The sequence below is a fragment of the Gallus gallus genome, chromosome 2, assembly GCF_016699485.2.
Source record: "Gallus gallus isolate bGalGal1 chromosome 2, bGalGal1.mat.broiler.GRCg7b, whole genome shotgun sequence".
Classification (NCBI taxonomy): Eukaryota; Metazoa; Chordata; class Aves; order Galliformes; family Phasianidae; genus Gallus; species Gallus gallus.
The window spans coordinates 124,659,856-124,676,156 of NC_052533.1; the positions used below are offsets into that span (position 1 = coordinate 124,659,856).

At 39.1% G+C, this 16,301-nt stretch overlaps 1 protein-coding gene across 10 annotated transcripts in view; it reads right to left on the reverse strand.

The window, feature by feature from the left end:
- RUNX1T1 (RUNX1 translocation partner 1) overlaps nucleotides 1-16,301 on the reverse strand; it is a 109,683-nt gene that overhangs the window by 22,348 nt on the left and 71,034 nt on the right. For all 10 annotated transcript variants that reach the window (NM_001398215.1, NM_204744.4, XM_046918234.1 and 7 more), the window contains 4 exons: nucleotides 12,458-12,639; nucleotides 6,597-6,847; nucleotides 5,262-5,347; nucleotides 4,481-4,682 (listed from right to left, as the gene is read on the reverse strand). In NM_001398215.1, coding sequence (NP_001385144.1) covers nucleotides 4,481-4,682; nucleotides 5,262-5,347; nucleotides 6,597-6,847; nucleotides 12,458-12,639 — 721 coding nt within the window. The remainder of the gene's footprint in view (nucleotides 1-4,480; nucleotides 4,683-5,261; nucleotides 5,348-6,596; nucleotides 6,848-12,457; nucleotides 12,640-16,301) is intronic.

Here is a 16,301-nt window from a genome sequence, read left to right on the forward strand (position 1 = left end):
TATTATATATGCAAGTTTTACTTCATTCTACCCTACAATAAATATAACACGGTGGGACAGAGGCAACAAAAAAAAAAAACTCCTCGCAGCAATAAATATTAATTATTCACCACCTTTTGTTTTTAAGTGTCAGACTAAGAAGGTAGGGATATAAATCTGAAGAAGTGTAATACCGAGTGAGATGACTTTGCTAACTTTGATGGAGGACTGAGTTTCATGTATTTGTGTACATCTTTCCTTCTCTGCCCTCTAATACATTTCTGTGGCTACTATAACACTCCTTGAACACTCATGAAATCACATTAAAAATATAGCTGTGTTCTTATTTTAAAAGACTAAGAAAAGGAAAACGACCCCAGTAGTGCATTGCTGTATCATGTCCTCCTCTATCCTCAACCAAGATGCAATTTCCAGCAACTAGCAGCAATAGATACTTTCCTCTTCCATGCCACCTGTGAGTTGTTTTGCAGAGCACAGGAGTGACAAGGGCGGTATAAAGAACAGATAAAAGTTACCCAAAGCAGTCAGAACTGAACACTGAGAATACAAATGCCGCTGGTTTCTGTGGCTGCAGCCCTACCCAGCAGCCTGCAATTCATGCTGCCACAATCTAGCCCAAACCTCCTGTGCAGCTTGTGGATTAAGAGCAATATTTAATAACATCAGTGACCGGTATTACAGAGGCTTTATACTCCAGAATTACAAATCATAAATGTTACTGTGATATTGACAGCATCCCTGTTAGCTCATGTTGAGACTATGACGCATATTGCAGCAATGCTGATTATCTGCAAATGGCAAAGGAAAAGATTTTATAACTGTGGCATGAACAGACAAATGTCAGCAGGAATGCCCTAGCTAACATTGGAAGTACTTGGGTAAGCAACATTTGATAAAATATAAACAAACTCTGAAAGGATTAACTATTAAAAGTGTAGTAAAAAATGGCTAACCTATGTATTTTTGACAAATTCATATACTTCTGAGAATTGTAGCTTCCTGGGGGCAAATCTTGCACATATTGGCACTCTTGAGTCAGAGATTTCAAACAAAAAAAAAATTGTAAGATTACCATTCTGATAAATTCAACAAAATATCAACACTGCTGCAAGCCTCCTGATGTGTGCCTACACCACTTATCTAAAGCCACAGCTGCACTCAGTAAGCTTATAGATCTTGTTCATAACCCATGATGTTGAAGAACCCTCATCTTTAATTTATCCTACTGTGTGTATTTCAGTATACGTTGTCTGATATGTGTAATTATTCACTATTAGGATGAAAGTGATTCAGTCCTGTTGCAGTATGCGGTACTGAAATGCTTCAGCAGAAATGAAGGAGTCAGATGATGTATTATTTACTTCATAGACCATCACAGTTCATCAAGTGAATATATATAAAGTATGAGTCATTTTTAGACTTTCATAAACATGTATTATTCAGACTAAAATGAATGGACCTATCGTACCTTCAGTACACTACCAGAGAATAATGGCACCTTGTAACCTGTTGTAAGTGGCTAATGCATGTACGGGATTTCATTGCACTGAAACTGATAACCAAATACATAATTTGACTTCTTAATTAAAAATATCAACAGGAAGACACTCATCAGATACTGTGAGCCATAAAGCTCAGAATGATCTACAGAGATGTCAAATTAAAAGAAGCACAAAATATACCTTGCAGGAACGGTCTACTGGTTCAAAATGACCAGAATTTTCTTCATGTTCCTTTGGATGCAAACTACCAATTCTAAATTTCAGTTTGGAGTATCTCAGGAAGTACTATCAATGAAGACCATGACATAATGCTTATTGCAAGAATGTATCACTCCAATTAATGCTATTTTGATCATACAGAGAAAGAAACAAAGACACGGATACTGCAGCCACATGGCCCTTTTTTTCCCCTCTTCTTGCTAGTAGAGATGACGAAGTGGATTTAAAGGGCGGATTACCTCATATAAAAAGATGTACAAGAGGGAAACACTGACATTTGCAATTCGTGCAGCAAATAGCTATATTTACATGTTGCGGCACTTTCATTAAAATACTGGAGGAATTTTTCAATCCCTTCCTCTTGGCTTCAAAACTAAAATAAAATTCCCTAAGCAGAAGAGTGTCTCAAAACTCGCAGGCATCGCTTGAATTTTATTATACTTCTGAATGTTCAGAATTTTCATTTAGTTAACCAGATTACTACCAGATTTGAGGAAAAATAATGATTAAACTTCCATAGTCTCTGTGCACTCTCGTGCTTTATATTCCAGCTATAAAAGCCCTTATATCAATACTTAGGACTAATGTGGATACTACAGTGCTGAAGCGATCAAAGTTACACATCCACAAGTCCAGGGGAGCAGTTTTTAATGCTAAATAACTGAAATGTGGCATGTTGAAATAGAAATGGACTGACTCCAACCAGTTAAATTGTATCCATAGTGCTGCAGAGATGTCAGACTCATAAGGCTGTGCCTTATGTCCTTTTAAGCAAATAGACTGTTTTTTTCCATCCAAACATAACAATAAAATAGGGATCTGATTGTACTTCTTATCATTTTATCTTTTGTGAGTTTTGTTGTTATGGCTATCCTTCTTGGACTGTAGATCTGTGAAGTTCTGGTGAATGTCCTGAGTTTTATTTTATTGGTGGAAATTATAAAAACACAGTTTCCTTCCACTTCTTTTACGTGCAAACCATACTTAGAAGCACCGGGGCCTGGCTCTTTTTGCACTGTAGCTTTACTAGGGATGGCTGCCACTGCTTTTGATCAAGGGGTTTCCTCAAGTGTTTTTCCTGAAGCAGGAGATGTGACTAGCATTTCAGATGTCATATTTATGAGCCTTTCTTTACATTACGTTTAACGCTATTCGTACAAGCCATTACCTGAACACTTCTTTCTGAGAAGGGCTTCTCTAGGGACTAAGCTTATTAGTGAAGTTGGGAACAGCATTTCCATAACCTCTCCTTTCACTGACTGAAGCTAATTTATAGAGCTGTTGGCACAGATCACTTGACACACACACAAAAATGGTTCGTTTGTTATCAAGAGACAATAAATATTACAGAAAGAATCCAGAGATTTAGAAAGAGGATGATGGAGAAGGCATTAGATTAGATTTTCTGCTTCCCTATTTACAATTAAGTCACAGATTTTATAAGTTATTCTTCAGGACAAAGGCAAAACAGATTTAAATGAAATACAGTTGTGAAACAGCATCCATGTTCAACATGACAACAATTTACAATGATTTTAAGTAGATAGCATTAGATATACATATTTTTTAAAAAGATGAATATTACTAAAACAGTCATAGTTTGCTGTTCTCTCTGAAATAACAGAAAACAATAAAAAGTCATCACCAAGATGTGATTCTTTATTTCACCTGTCATAAAAGTAAGGGGATGAGGCAGAAGCCCACCAACATATTAATAAATCACAGAAAGCCCACAGAATAAAAGCTTCTGTTTACACAGTCATCCTAGAATAGTTTTCGGAGGTACTTCGTGTGTATGTTAACAGTTTAAGGTCAGCATGGGGTGAACATCCACCTGCTTAGTCTGCTTCTTGTAGCTGGGCACTGAGTACTGCTGGGCTCAAAGCGAGCAGTACACCACCTAGCTCAGACAGCTCTGCACAGGATGCAGCAGTGAACACAATTATATGTGCACAGTTGTGGGCATCACAGATGTTGCCACTTCTTTCTTACATGAAAACCAAGAACAGCTAAGAAATGTCTTTATTGTTATATATCCCTTCATTGCATCATAGAATGGCTTGTGTTGGAAGGGACCTTAGAGGTCATCCAGTTCCAACCCTCCTGCTCTGGGCAGGGTTTCTGAAAGCCCCACCTGAACTGGCCTTGAACACCTCCAAGGATGGGGCATACACAGCTTCTCTGGGCAACCTGTGCCAGTGCCTCACTGCCTTCTGAGCAAAGAATTTCCTCCAAACTTCTAAACTAAGTCTCCCTTCTTTTAGTTTAAACCCAATCCGTCTATCATTACACTCCCTTATAATGAGTCCCATTTCCTTAGAAAAGGAAAATTGCAAGTTAACTTATTTGATCTCAGAATGTTAAAGCCCCTCATTTTAGAGTGCTAACAATCCGGAAGCACCTATAGATTTCCTTAATCGAGTAGGTAAGGGGGAGAGAGGGACAGGGTTGGTGCAGTTCTCACTGCTGTGCCACCCCTACATGAAGGCTGTCCCTCTGCCCCACCACCCTCAGACATTTCTGAAAGGAAAGCAAATTATCAGGAGTCACCACCAAACCTAAACCATATCAAACGTAAGGCTGTTTGGGCATAGTATTATATAGCAATATAATATACAGTTATAGTTAATTTAGTATTCATCAGAGAGGAATACTGTATCCCTACTAGAAAAGAATCAGGAGAGCAAATGCAAACTCCATCTAGCATTCAGCTGAGCGGAAACGAGACCAGAAAACAATATTTAATGAGGATACTGTACCTAATGTAACTGGATCTGGATTCACCGGACTCTGCTGTCTGGAATGACTGCTGCTGCTGTTACCACCTTTTTTTAAATCTTCTGCATCACTGTACCGCCGTATCCAGTAATTCAGCTCCTCACGGTCTGCTTCTTGACATCGCCGAAGTACAGTGAGAGATCGCCTAGTCTTTTCCACCATGTCCATTATACAGTTTAACAGCTAGTCACGGAGAAATAAAAAAGAATATTTTATTCATAAATTGACACTAAAATAAAGAAAATACTTATATGCTTAGTGCTTGGGCTTGAAGGTGTCTCTCCCTGTTTTTCTAAACACACCTGAAAAACTCTAGTCCTAAGAATAATGATTCCTTCTTTAACTCACTATCTTAGGCTGTACAGATACAGATTTCTGGAAGAAAGGGAAAAGAAGAAGTAAACTGAAAGGACTGAGGTACCATCACCAGTATCACACAGCACCACAAAGGCCTGGAGATGTGGCCCAGAACTAATGTCTACAAATGTTTTAAGAGCTAACAGTCTCCAGTTAATCAGTTCTAAGGCTGACGGTCATGTATCTCACATTCAGGTCCTACAGAGCAGAGTTCTTTCCCCATTTGGTAGTCTGTAATAATTAGGATACTGCAATTTGTATACACATTTGAACAGCAAGGCCTAATATGAGCTACCTAACAGGGAACGTCAAGCCCCCAGCTTTAGTCAACAGTATCTTCAAAACAAATCCCTAGCTTAAAGGGCTCCTTTTAGACAATTATACATAAGTGCATTTAGCCCTTACATGGTCAAGGTGTTTCCACTCTTCTGCCCATTCTCTGTCTGTTAGTCTGTGATCAATCATTTCTTCTTGACGTGTGCCATGCAACCCTGCCAAAAAGGAGCAAATCATGTTTACAGTGTTGGGAGTCCTCTAGGGGGAAAGAAAAAAAGAAAGAAGAGCCCATTGAATATATGTGGCTATATACATATCATATATCAGCTGGTCTAGTATGAGGAATACCACCACAAAAATAAATGGATGCTAAAAAACTATGTTAAAAGCTGTCGTTAGACTTTTCCTCAGACTAGATGCTGCTGTTTTACTCAATATACTGTCTTCAATTCCATAAGTTCTGCAGGCTGTAAGATAACCTCTCAAACATAGCCATAACACTTTCTGAAATATACAATATAATGCAATATACCATTTTTCATTTGCACTTCTTGAAGAAGTCAGAAAGGCGATTATTTGGGAACTCTATCAAATATTAGCTGTACTTCAAAAGTTAAAAAAATATTAATGTAAACTTAACGTTATTTCACTAAATGCAGTAATTGCTACCATATCAACAGAGCATCGTTAAGGGTTCATCCCTTCACAGATGTTTTAAACAACATGTGGTTAAAATGCAGCACATAAAACACAGCGGCTGACAACATGGTAGAACCAAGTCAGTATTTATTATCAACACTCAGAGGAACTGACACTTGCTTCTTGTTTAGCCTCCTCTATACAGATGCTGAATATTTGTAAACGTTCCTCTTTTATTGAAGATTTGTTTAAAAGAAGCCAAGAATAGTATTTGCAGATGTGAAGCAAGCTAGGCAGATCCAAGAGCATCAGCCACCCCTGTAACCCAATGCATGCTGCAGCAAGTCCTGCGTAGGGTGTGGTACTTCTGCTGTATACATCTTCTGCAGACATCCCCACACTGCAGTGTACATTTGAACTTTCCTCTTGTCTAAACTGAAAGCAAGCTATACCAATTTGTTTTATTGCCCCAAATGAGAAAAAAAGAAAGATGATCTACCTAACCTTGCTTGACAGACACCTGAGCGTCCATGTTATCTATGCAGCTGTAAGAGCAGGGGTTCTTCCTTCTAATGCTCTTGCTTTAGAGTGTACTAAATGCACAACTTAGTCCATTTTTACAATATAAATATGCAATAAAACCAAGAAGAGCACTTAGATGGACAAACAGCAAAAAAAAAAAAAAAAAAAAAAAGGCTACATCTGAAGGACAGTTATATTTTATCATAAAAAAAGAAAGAAAAAAAAACACCTGTTCAAAATTCAGAATAATTACAAAGGAAAAAGAAACCTCAAAAAGCAATGCAGAAAATCAACATGCCTTACCCATAGGTCTGTTTCTGTCCCTGAGGTCCCTGTGGTTGGGGTGTCTGTATGAGTCCCTGTAGTGGTGGGCAATGGCCATATCATCCAAACGATAATGCTGAGGTGGAGGTGGGGTGGGATGAGGCAGACCATTGGGCTGATAAGATAAGCCATTATTTGGACTGTACCGCTGGCCTGGGCTAATAGTGCAGGGCCGCTTGCTTGGATGCTCTGAGTGCAAAGGCTCTCTGTCAAAGCCATTTTCTTTGGTTCTGAAAAATAAAAGAAAGGAACCTTAATTCACTTTGTGAACAGAGCTGTTCAGGTACACTCATGCCCACCTACACAGGATCTTTGCTCCAAATAAGGGGTACAGAACATTTCATAACACTGCTTTATTCAAAACATAGAATGGACACCCTTCGTCTAGTCTAACTGTCCCCATAAACTTGAGAAATACTAGCAGTCACGCTTCCAGCGGGACAGCTTTAAGAGCTGGGCCAGAGAGGATAGTGTTCATCACCTGATGACCTGATGGTTACTCATGTAATTGCAGAACTGAAGCAGTCAACTGATACATGATGCCAGAGGCCAAGCAAAGATCACAATATCTTTTTAATGACTTTTGGCATGATGGAACCTGTTTGTAATAACTTTCAATAGGTAGTGATGTTTTTGACATCTCTCCAAGACAATTTGTTAAATTTAGTTGTCACTGTGTGTCTTCTTTGCATGTATCTACTCAAACTCAACGTCCAGATTTTTCAATTGTAATGTTACTCTGCAAGCAAAATACGGATTCTTCTGTATATACAAGCCAAGCTATTTCTTTGTGAAAGTATTCTATGCTAAGTGTGTCTCTAACAAAGATGGGGAAAGAAATCAGAAACTAAATTAACTTCACTGACGTTCTTGGATAGCTCAGTGTAGGAAAGGCAAATCAGAAAACTGTGGCAAGGAGGAAAACAATCAAAAGATACCCAAGTTCGATTTTCTGTGCTATAGTGGATGGCAAAACTATGTATTATTGTACAAATGTTTGTAGTTGCTCCTTACTGTACAGGTACTTCTGTGTCTTTTTCAGGAATGCTCTATATTTAAGTAACTGTAATTCACTGCTCTATGTAGGACAAAACATCAGCATATAGATAATGCTTTGTTGGGGAAAATTCTTATTTTGCTTGTGTTACGGAAGATATTAACATCACTTTGCTAACCCTTCATATTAATAAAATTAAAATCCCGATAATTACAAATTGCTTCTAAGAAACACAGCTTTAGGTGCTGCGAGTATCCTTCTCCTTGTTGAGATGCACAGGAGCTTCTTCAAACAAAAAGATCTTGTTAACATTTACTGAAGCTGGCCCTTATGCTCATGTACCCTCCATGTGAATTCACTGTTAGAGATGCTGAGGGTTCACTCACCATATCATCACTTTCTAAAGGCCCAAAACAATCATCATAATTTCATTTTCTTCTCAGTCAAAATTAGAAATATTCTAACATTGTGGCTTTTTTTTTTCTTAAAAACATCCTATATTTATTTTGTAGGCAGCTGTCATAAGTGTAGAACCATTACATGACATGCTCACGTGCCATACAATCCTTTTTAGCAGTCACAGAGGATGACTAATTAGCCAAAAGTCTTTTCCAGTTAATGTATTTAAAATCATGTTATTTATATCTACGCATTCATTCACCAAAATAAAAACTCATATTGGTCCAAGTTCCTTTGCTTTACTGTAGTAGCATGTAAACTTCAGAAGTTGTAAACAAAATATAGTGAACACTTTGTTCATGACATGTCATGAACAAATTACTAAAATGTGTTGTCTCCTCAGGTGTCAGTTTTTCTCTCTTGCAGTGACTGATGGTTCCCAGTGTTATTACAGAAACAGATTGATCTTTTTAATGAGCTAGTTTAATAGACTCCAAAATCTCACCGTGGCTGCTCATCCGTGTCAGACCATATGCACCAAGAAAACATTCAGTAAAACATGAAGCTCTGCTGTCAGATTGCTCTATAAAACCTCACATACAGTAGCTTTGGATAGGCAGATAAATAACTAGAACTAGAAAATGCATATGCCAAAAAGACTCTGAAATTATAAGCAGTGAGAATTACTGAAAATATATTTTCCTTAACAAAAAATGAAGAGGTGCATGTGTTTATCTGCAACACACTCACTCTACTTCCTTCACTTAATCCCTTACTGTATTCTTATGTCTATTGGAGTCAACAGTACATAGATATCTGTGCCTGAAAGAACAATGTAAATACAGAAGGATATGTGTGTATATTTCTCATATATACATGTGTGCATGTAATCTATATATATCATTACCTAATACACACACACATCTATATATGATTTACATGATAAATGGTGATGTATGATGATATATAATGGGATATATATCCCATTTCCTATGGGAAGTGAAAAAATACCACAATTTACTCTAGCAACAGACACATCTCCAAACAAAATTGTTCCAACCACATTTAGTTCTCCTTGAAAGATGTTGCCTTTCAAGCACTTTTGGCCACATATTTTAGCAACAGGGTGATAGAAATCCCTGCTCTAAAAAGATGCCTAATATCTTTCACCATATTTTTATTAGTATATTCGAAATCTACTTAGACATCTAAACAAAAGTTGTATGTTTCCTCCTGCTGCTCTGTAAACAATTAAAATAATTTATACCCTAATAAGTAGCTAGAGAAGCTATACAAGTATTTGGTTTCTATACTCGCTCTAGGCATGCTCTAAGGACAGGTTTTTTGTGGTTTAAGTATTTGTTTATTTATTTATTTATTTATTTATTTATTTTGCATTGTTTCAATCATAGTCAACAGTGATTCAGGAAGTATTAACCAGTGATGGGGTTGTTTGATTCTGCAGAAAAACAAAAAACACAACTATCCTTGAGCTTAAGGAACTATTTTAATGGGTGAAGTCGGCAGTTTTTCCAGGTCTTTTAAGATGATAATCAGAGAACCTGGTGGTAAAAATAATAATAATAATTTTTAAAAAGCTGTATGTCTCTGAAATGCCCCACCCCCAGGACTAAGGTGTCTAATTCCAAGTGAGCATTCTCAGAAGCTGCCAGGCAGCTTATAGTTTCAGCTGCTTGCACTGAACAGCACAGAGCACAAGTCCTGCCACCCAATGAGCTCCCACATGAGCAGCTTCCCAAAGCTCACTCTCCACATTTCTTTCCTGGCTTGCCATAAAAGCGGCAGTATGACATGGAGAGGAATTGGAGACTCCCCGAGCTGGAAGGAGCTGGAGAGAAACCTCAGCTGTAAATGCAACATCATCATGAACAGAGGGTTTCAAAGCACCTATGTATATTAAAAGAAACAAAATCCATAAAACAGACTGAAATACCCCTAGGTCTAGCTTACAGTTTTAATTATAAGACTTTAAAATCCAATATTCTCCTGATCTGTTGATCCCCCTGCGAGCAATTCCTCATGTCCTTTCTACTCTAAGACTCATAGGGGTTCTTTCACTGCGAAGTTCTCAGACTGGTCTTCACCTTCACCACCCATCTCTCCCATACAACAGGTGATATGGCACTTACCACAGAATCACTGCAATTCATCACATCAAACTGAACATTAGTGGAAAAACAAAGGAATACCGTATTGCTCATTTTCTCTTTATGGTCATATGGGAGAAGCAACTAAAACTGCTATTAACAGCAAGAAGTAAGCTAAGGCTATCACAAAGTTGCATCCCTCCCCACCTTCATACTCTGCCAAGCCTCACAGGCTTATCAGATAATTCAGTGCATTTACAGGAGAAACACCATGTCTGCTACTGACACTGGGCAACATCATGCTGATATTTAAATCAGTCACACGATCCACAAGATTTTAAGAGGTCTTTTTTACGTACAGTGTATACACGTTTTGGTACACTACTCTGCAAAGACCAAGAGTGTGCAGCAGAACTGCCCCAGGGAGCTAAACCTCAGCTATGGAAATGTTATCTCTTTACGTGGCTCAAGATCTTGCACGGAAAATGTCTGAAAATTAATCCTCTTTCTTATATCTAGTTAGCAACTTTGTGTTAGCACCAATGGGTGTTTCAGGTCATCTTAGCTGACAGGAAAAACTAGAGAGAACAGAAAAGGTACTTTACTGATTTCTTTATTTTTGTGCTAGCACATCAGGATTTCCCAGAGACATCATCCAAAGCATATCAGTTTCAAATATTTTCTCATCTTTTTCTACTTAATGGCTAAGTTAAACCTTACTATCACTTCCGCTTTATATTTTACTATGCAATATTTTCAAGATCTAGCCTCATGAATATCTCATTCCTGTGAGCTCCAATATTTGATGTTAATTTTTTTCTCTACTAGTCTTGGAAGCCTTCATTCTTTATACACTTCACAGTACACTTCACTTCATATAATATTCAGAGTTGGCCAGGACACATGAGGATCATTGAGTCCAACTCCCAGCTCCACACAGGACCACCCCAAATTCAAACCCTGTGCCTGAGAGTGCTGTCCAAACGCTCCCTGAACTCCAACAGCTCAGGGCCATGTCCGTTGCTCTGGGCAGTCTGTTCCATGCCCACCGCCCTCGGGTGCAGAACATTTTTCTGATATCCAACCTGATATTCAAGTTTGTGCTATCACAGCCGGTTTCTGCCAAAAAGCGTATGAAAACTGCAATCTATGTAGAATCTATGTAGAACTGCCATCTATGTAGAGCTGCAGTGCTTCCTGACTTTGTAAATCTTCAACTTAATTCCTTTAAAAGGTAACTAGAACGCCTGCAATGCCTTGTGCGTGCAGCTAGCTGGACTGGGCAGAACAGCATAATAAAAGGTTTATATATTATAAAGGCCTGTGGCAAATAAAACTAAGAATAAATTCAATATTTGGTCCTCCCAAAGGTAACGTCTATATGTTAAATGAATTTGTAACACTAGTACAAGAAGATGGTTGATAAAAAATGACCACAATAGCCTTTTTCTTGTAATACTAAACAAAGAACTTTAGTCAAATAAGAAAAAGACAAAATTGTTCCGTATCCCTAAAGCTACTGTAGGCGCAGGCGCTCGCTCTGTTTCTGCACAGACTCTCTCAGCTCAGCAAGACAACATATTTCAGCAAACATTTCTCCTGTTTGGAACAAATGTTAAGCACATCCTTATGCTGTGCATAAAACATGGTACAGCGGAAAGACTCAAATCCCTGACTGCACTCTGGAGCATCCCAATATCAGTGTTTAGCCATCTTCACTGTATTTACTATTTGTCCAAGAAATTACTTAATATAAAGAACTTATGTATGGAGTTAGAGTGATTTACTCCATGCTTCACAGAAAAACTGTGAAGCAAATGGTCAGTAAGGCACTGACTGGTCAGTGTTACTTCTGTGTAGGAATGGCCATGTTGTGTCCTCAGATGATTTTACTGCATGAGTCAGTGTGTGCATATATTTAAATGTACAAGTACACAAAGGCAATATGGATGCTGCACAACTGTCATGAAGGAAAGACCCACAGCCAGGGCAGACAATCCCAGAACCCCAGGATGGCTGAGGCTGGCTGGGCCCTCTGTGCCATCTGGCCCACCTCTAGTCCAGCAGGGACACCCAGAGCAGGAGACCCAGGCCCATGGCCAGGTGGCTTCTCAACATCCCCAGGGAGGAGACCCCACAGCCTCTGGGCAACGTGTGCCACTGCTCTGGCACTGTGCAGCACAGTAGCGCTGCCTGATGCTCAGATGGAGGCCCTGTGCTCCAGTCTGTGCTCACTGCCTCTTGTCCTGGCACTGGACTTCCCAGCCCAGCTCCCCAGCCCACCCCTTGCTGGCAAGGCCAAGCATGCTCTACTCAACACACACAGTCATTCTCACCTGTCTGGAGTTCGCCTCTTCCCGTTTTCGTTCACATCGAGAAGCAGCTCTGAGGAGTCAACAGGTGAGGTGGTGCTGGCATCCAGAAGCAGCTGTTCGTGCTGGGCGAGGTACTGGGCTGGGTTCTGCTTGGCTAGCCTTGCACAGTGCAGCAGCTCCCGCTGCAGCAGGGGCAGATTGGCCTGCAACGACATAGCACACATCAAGGCAATGGCGGGGTAGTTCACATGCAGTTTCAACAAGGACAAATTAAAAAAAAAAAAAAAAAGCTATCAATGGGAAACACACTCTGGGATGAATCTCTTGCACAAATCCTGAATTAGATTTGAAATGGTTGGCTGCCTGAAATCAGACAGCTTCGCTACAGGTCAGACTGTGGCTGTACCAAGCGTACATGAAAGAAGGGGAACTCACTCACAAAAACAAAACAAAACTGCAAATGCCATGAGAAAATCAGGTCTGAATTCTACACATTTAAAAAAGGAAAAAACACCGCTCTGGTTGACTTCACCTTCTTCCTTACTATCCAGAACCTAAGCTCCTATGGAGTAGCTCTGCTTGTTTTTGTTTGTTTGTTTTTTCACTGACAAACTCTTTTTGCTGCCCATCCCTCACCCAGGCTGCAGTTAGCACTTAGGAATCTTTAGAAACCATAGGATCCATGGCTCTGTAAGCTGCCTTTGTCGCCATCCTTCAAGAATAGGACTGCCCTCAGCTTTCCCCATCACGCTCACAGTCATAAGATAAAGACTACAATAAAATCTCATGTTTCAGAGCTCCAGCTAATCACCTGGAGGGCCACATCCCTCCTCCATGTCACGTGTAGCCTGAAGTAATTTTTATCTCTTCTCTTGGGACCCCCCTGGGAGTTGAGTCACAAGCTGGACAGTACCAGTACTCAAAAGAGTACTGAAAAAGCTGATTGATCCCCAGGTGGCAGGTTTTCCATATTGAGCAACACATCTCATCAGATGTGGGACTGGAGTAGAATCGTATGTCCTTTCCCTTGGAGAAGACTTTTATACATCTTGGGAAACTTCTTCCTCTCCTTTCAGCACATGCATCAGTACTAAGACAACTCAGCCATTTCTTACCTTAATATAAATTAAGTAAAATTACCTTAATATGAATTATATAAATAGGAGAATAGTTCTTAAGACAAAAGATTCTGAATCTAATGTACAGCAAATCAAGCAAAAAGGAAGAAAAGGAAGATGTCCTCAAAAAGTTTTGAGCACAGGGGCTTGGGAGATTACTATGCTAGTGCTGTAACGATGGCAGATGCTCCAGGCACCTGTTGCTGTACCATAAGAGAAAATTCCCTGTGCAACAAAAGTGCCAGTACGGGGTTAATAACTATGAAGCTTTTTAACAGGATAAAAAAGTAATACCAGCAACTGCTATCACTTACTCATCTTAGGATATGAAGAAAGACAGTTCTGGAACATGAGGTCTTGTCAGACCTCCACAGAACACAAATGTTTTGTGAAACCACAAAAAAAAAAATATCTGCTCACTGTTACTATCCATCTCTCACTTGGTTTTGTCTAGGGTTGCCACATAACAGGGACAGATAATAAACTACAGGAACCTATATTTTAGGGTTTAGTGGGCATGGTGGTGATGGGTTGGCAGTCAGTCTAGATGATCTTAGACGTCTTTTCCAACCTTAATGATTCTATGATTCTGTACTCATACATGGGTACTTCTGGCTCCTGGAGTCAACCAAATTTCAAGCTGGCTAGCAAAACCCTTGATCTATTTTCATTCTTTTCCTCCTAAAAAAAAGTTCACTCTTCCTATTTAGCCAGAAACAAGCAGATTTGTAATTACATTTATCTTTTTTTTCTAAATGCGCTGAACATTTTTTACATGCAAAGAACATAAATTTTTTAGAAGTTATTACAGGAAACTATTAATTATGTGCCTAGTACTTTAGAAGATGTCTGGGTTTGTAATAGTGCTGAGTAACGTGGGTAAAAATTTAAAATATAAGTGAATAAAAGCAGTGTTTGAAAGCATTTAGTTCAACCCAACTGCTTATACTCTGCTCAAAACATAAATATAAAGAAAATCTTATCAAATACAATAAAACATAATTCGTTTATCTGGGAAATGTAATAAAATAATTAAATAATAATAACAACAACAATAATAATAATAGCACCAAAACACAGAATACTCTCTATAGCTAGATAAAGTGTATAGCCTGCTACTGGTCACCATGGCTGTGATGGACAAGAACTAGTTTTTAGGAAGCTGGCAGCACTGACATTCTTCATACTGTGAGCAAGAAGAGATCAAGCTCCTAAGGAAACTCGAGTGTACTTATAGATTCTGAAATTCAAATGGCCTTGGACAGACAGGTTTATGCAGATGCTCAAGCTGGCAAAGTGCAGTTGCACATTTCTGCTAACGTCGCTGCTGGTGCCTGCAGACAGACTTGGACACCTCTATAATGTGACGAGTACAAACTGACTGCAGACCAGAAGCCAGATAGCTATGTTAGAATAACACTGCCTGGGAAAAAAACCAACAAAAAAAAACCCACCATGATATTACTATCTTACTGTCCCACACAATTTTGCACTTAATTCACTGGAATATGTTCCTACTCTGATTTCGATTGAGTTATGTGATGAGTCAGGACTGCTTGCTCTGCTGCTTCTACTCTGGACCCACCTAGGGACATGTGTTAGTGGGCATGGTGGTGATGGGTTGGCAGTTGGACTTGATCTTGAAGGTCTTTTGCATCCTTAATCATTCTGTGGTTGAATCCTTCAATATTTAGGTAGTGTCTTATCCTCCTACGTTAGTTTTAAAGTCTTTTTTTTTTTTTTTTGCCCAGCTGTCAAATCTGTTTTCCACATTTAAATGAGCTGTTCTAACCTGAAAACAAGTCATTATTTGTGCACCTGCAAAATAAGCTATCAGCTCTAAAAGGCTGTTTTATCATTTCAGTGCTCATTCCAGGTAATTAGCTAATAATCTTCCATTGTTGGTGTTCCTACTTCCTTCAGATTTTTAGCAACAGAAATACTTCAGTATTATAATTTAAATGAAAATGGTGCCATTAGACTACAGCACACTGAAGCTGATACAAGTTTTTCTAAGTGCCGTTTTAAATAAATGATTTACTGCCATAGTTTAGAAAGAAAAGAATTAAATTGGGAAGAATGTTTGTTCAGAGAACACAGCTTAACTCAAAATCATCAAATCACATATTGATATTGATGCTTTGAACAAATATGTACAACATTTCTATTGAAAAGAAGTGTTGGCAGTCCTGAAAATACACCACTTAAATTTAATAGACTAAATCCTGCCTGATGTAAATATAGAAAATGTGTCCAAAATGCTCCCAATCAGTGACGGTTCCTGCAGGTACATGATCATCACATCTCCCTCTGAACCAAAGCTGATGGAGAGATAAGCAAATCAATGACAATTTATTATCTGTAATAGATCAGCACTCCCTTGTGCGAGGTACTGTACAAACAGATGGTGAAGGGTAGCTCCTTTCCTCCGAATTTTTATTACAGAAGCATGAATATAGGCTTCTTTGCAATTTAACGTTTGGTAGACCTACCAATCTGTCGTGTATCTGCACCAGACAAGGACACCGTGTGCAGAAGATTTCAGTGAGGGCTGGGCAACTTGTACATGAGCCAGGGAACAGATCAGTGGCAAAGCTGGGGACAGAATATAGGTCAGGCCTCAGGACCAACTGAGGTACAGAGCGTGCTTGCAGGGCTAACAGTGGCCCAAAGCTCTGGACCTAGAAGATAACATTGCTATATTAACATAGCTCTGAATGCAAACAAACAAGCCCTGATTCTCACTG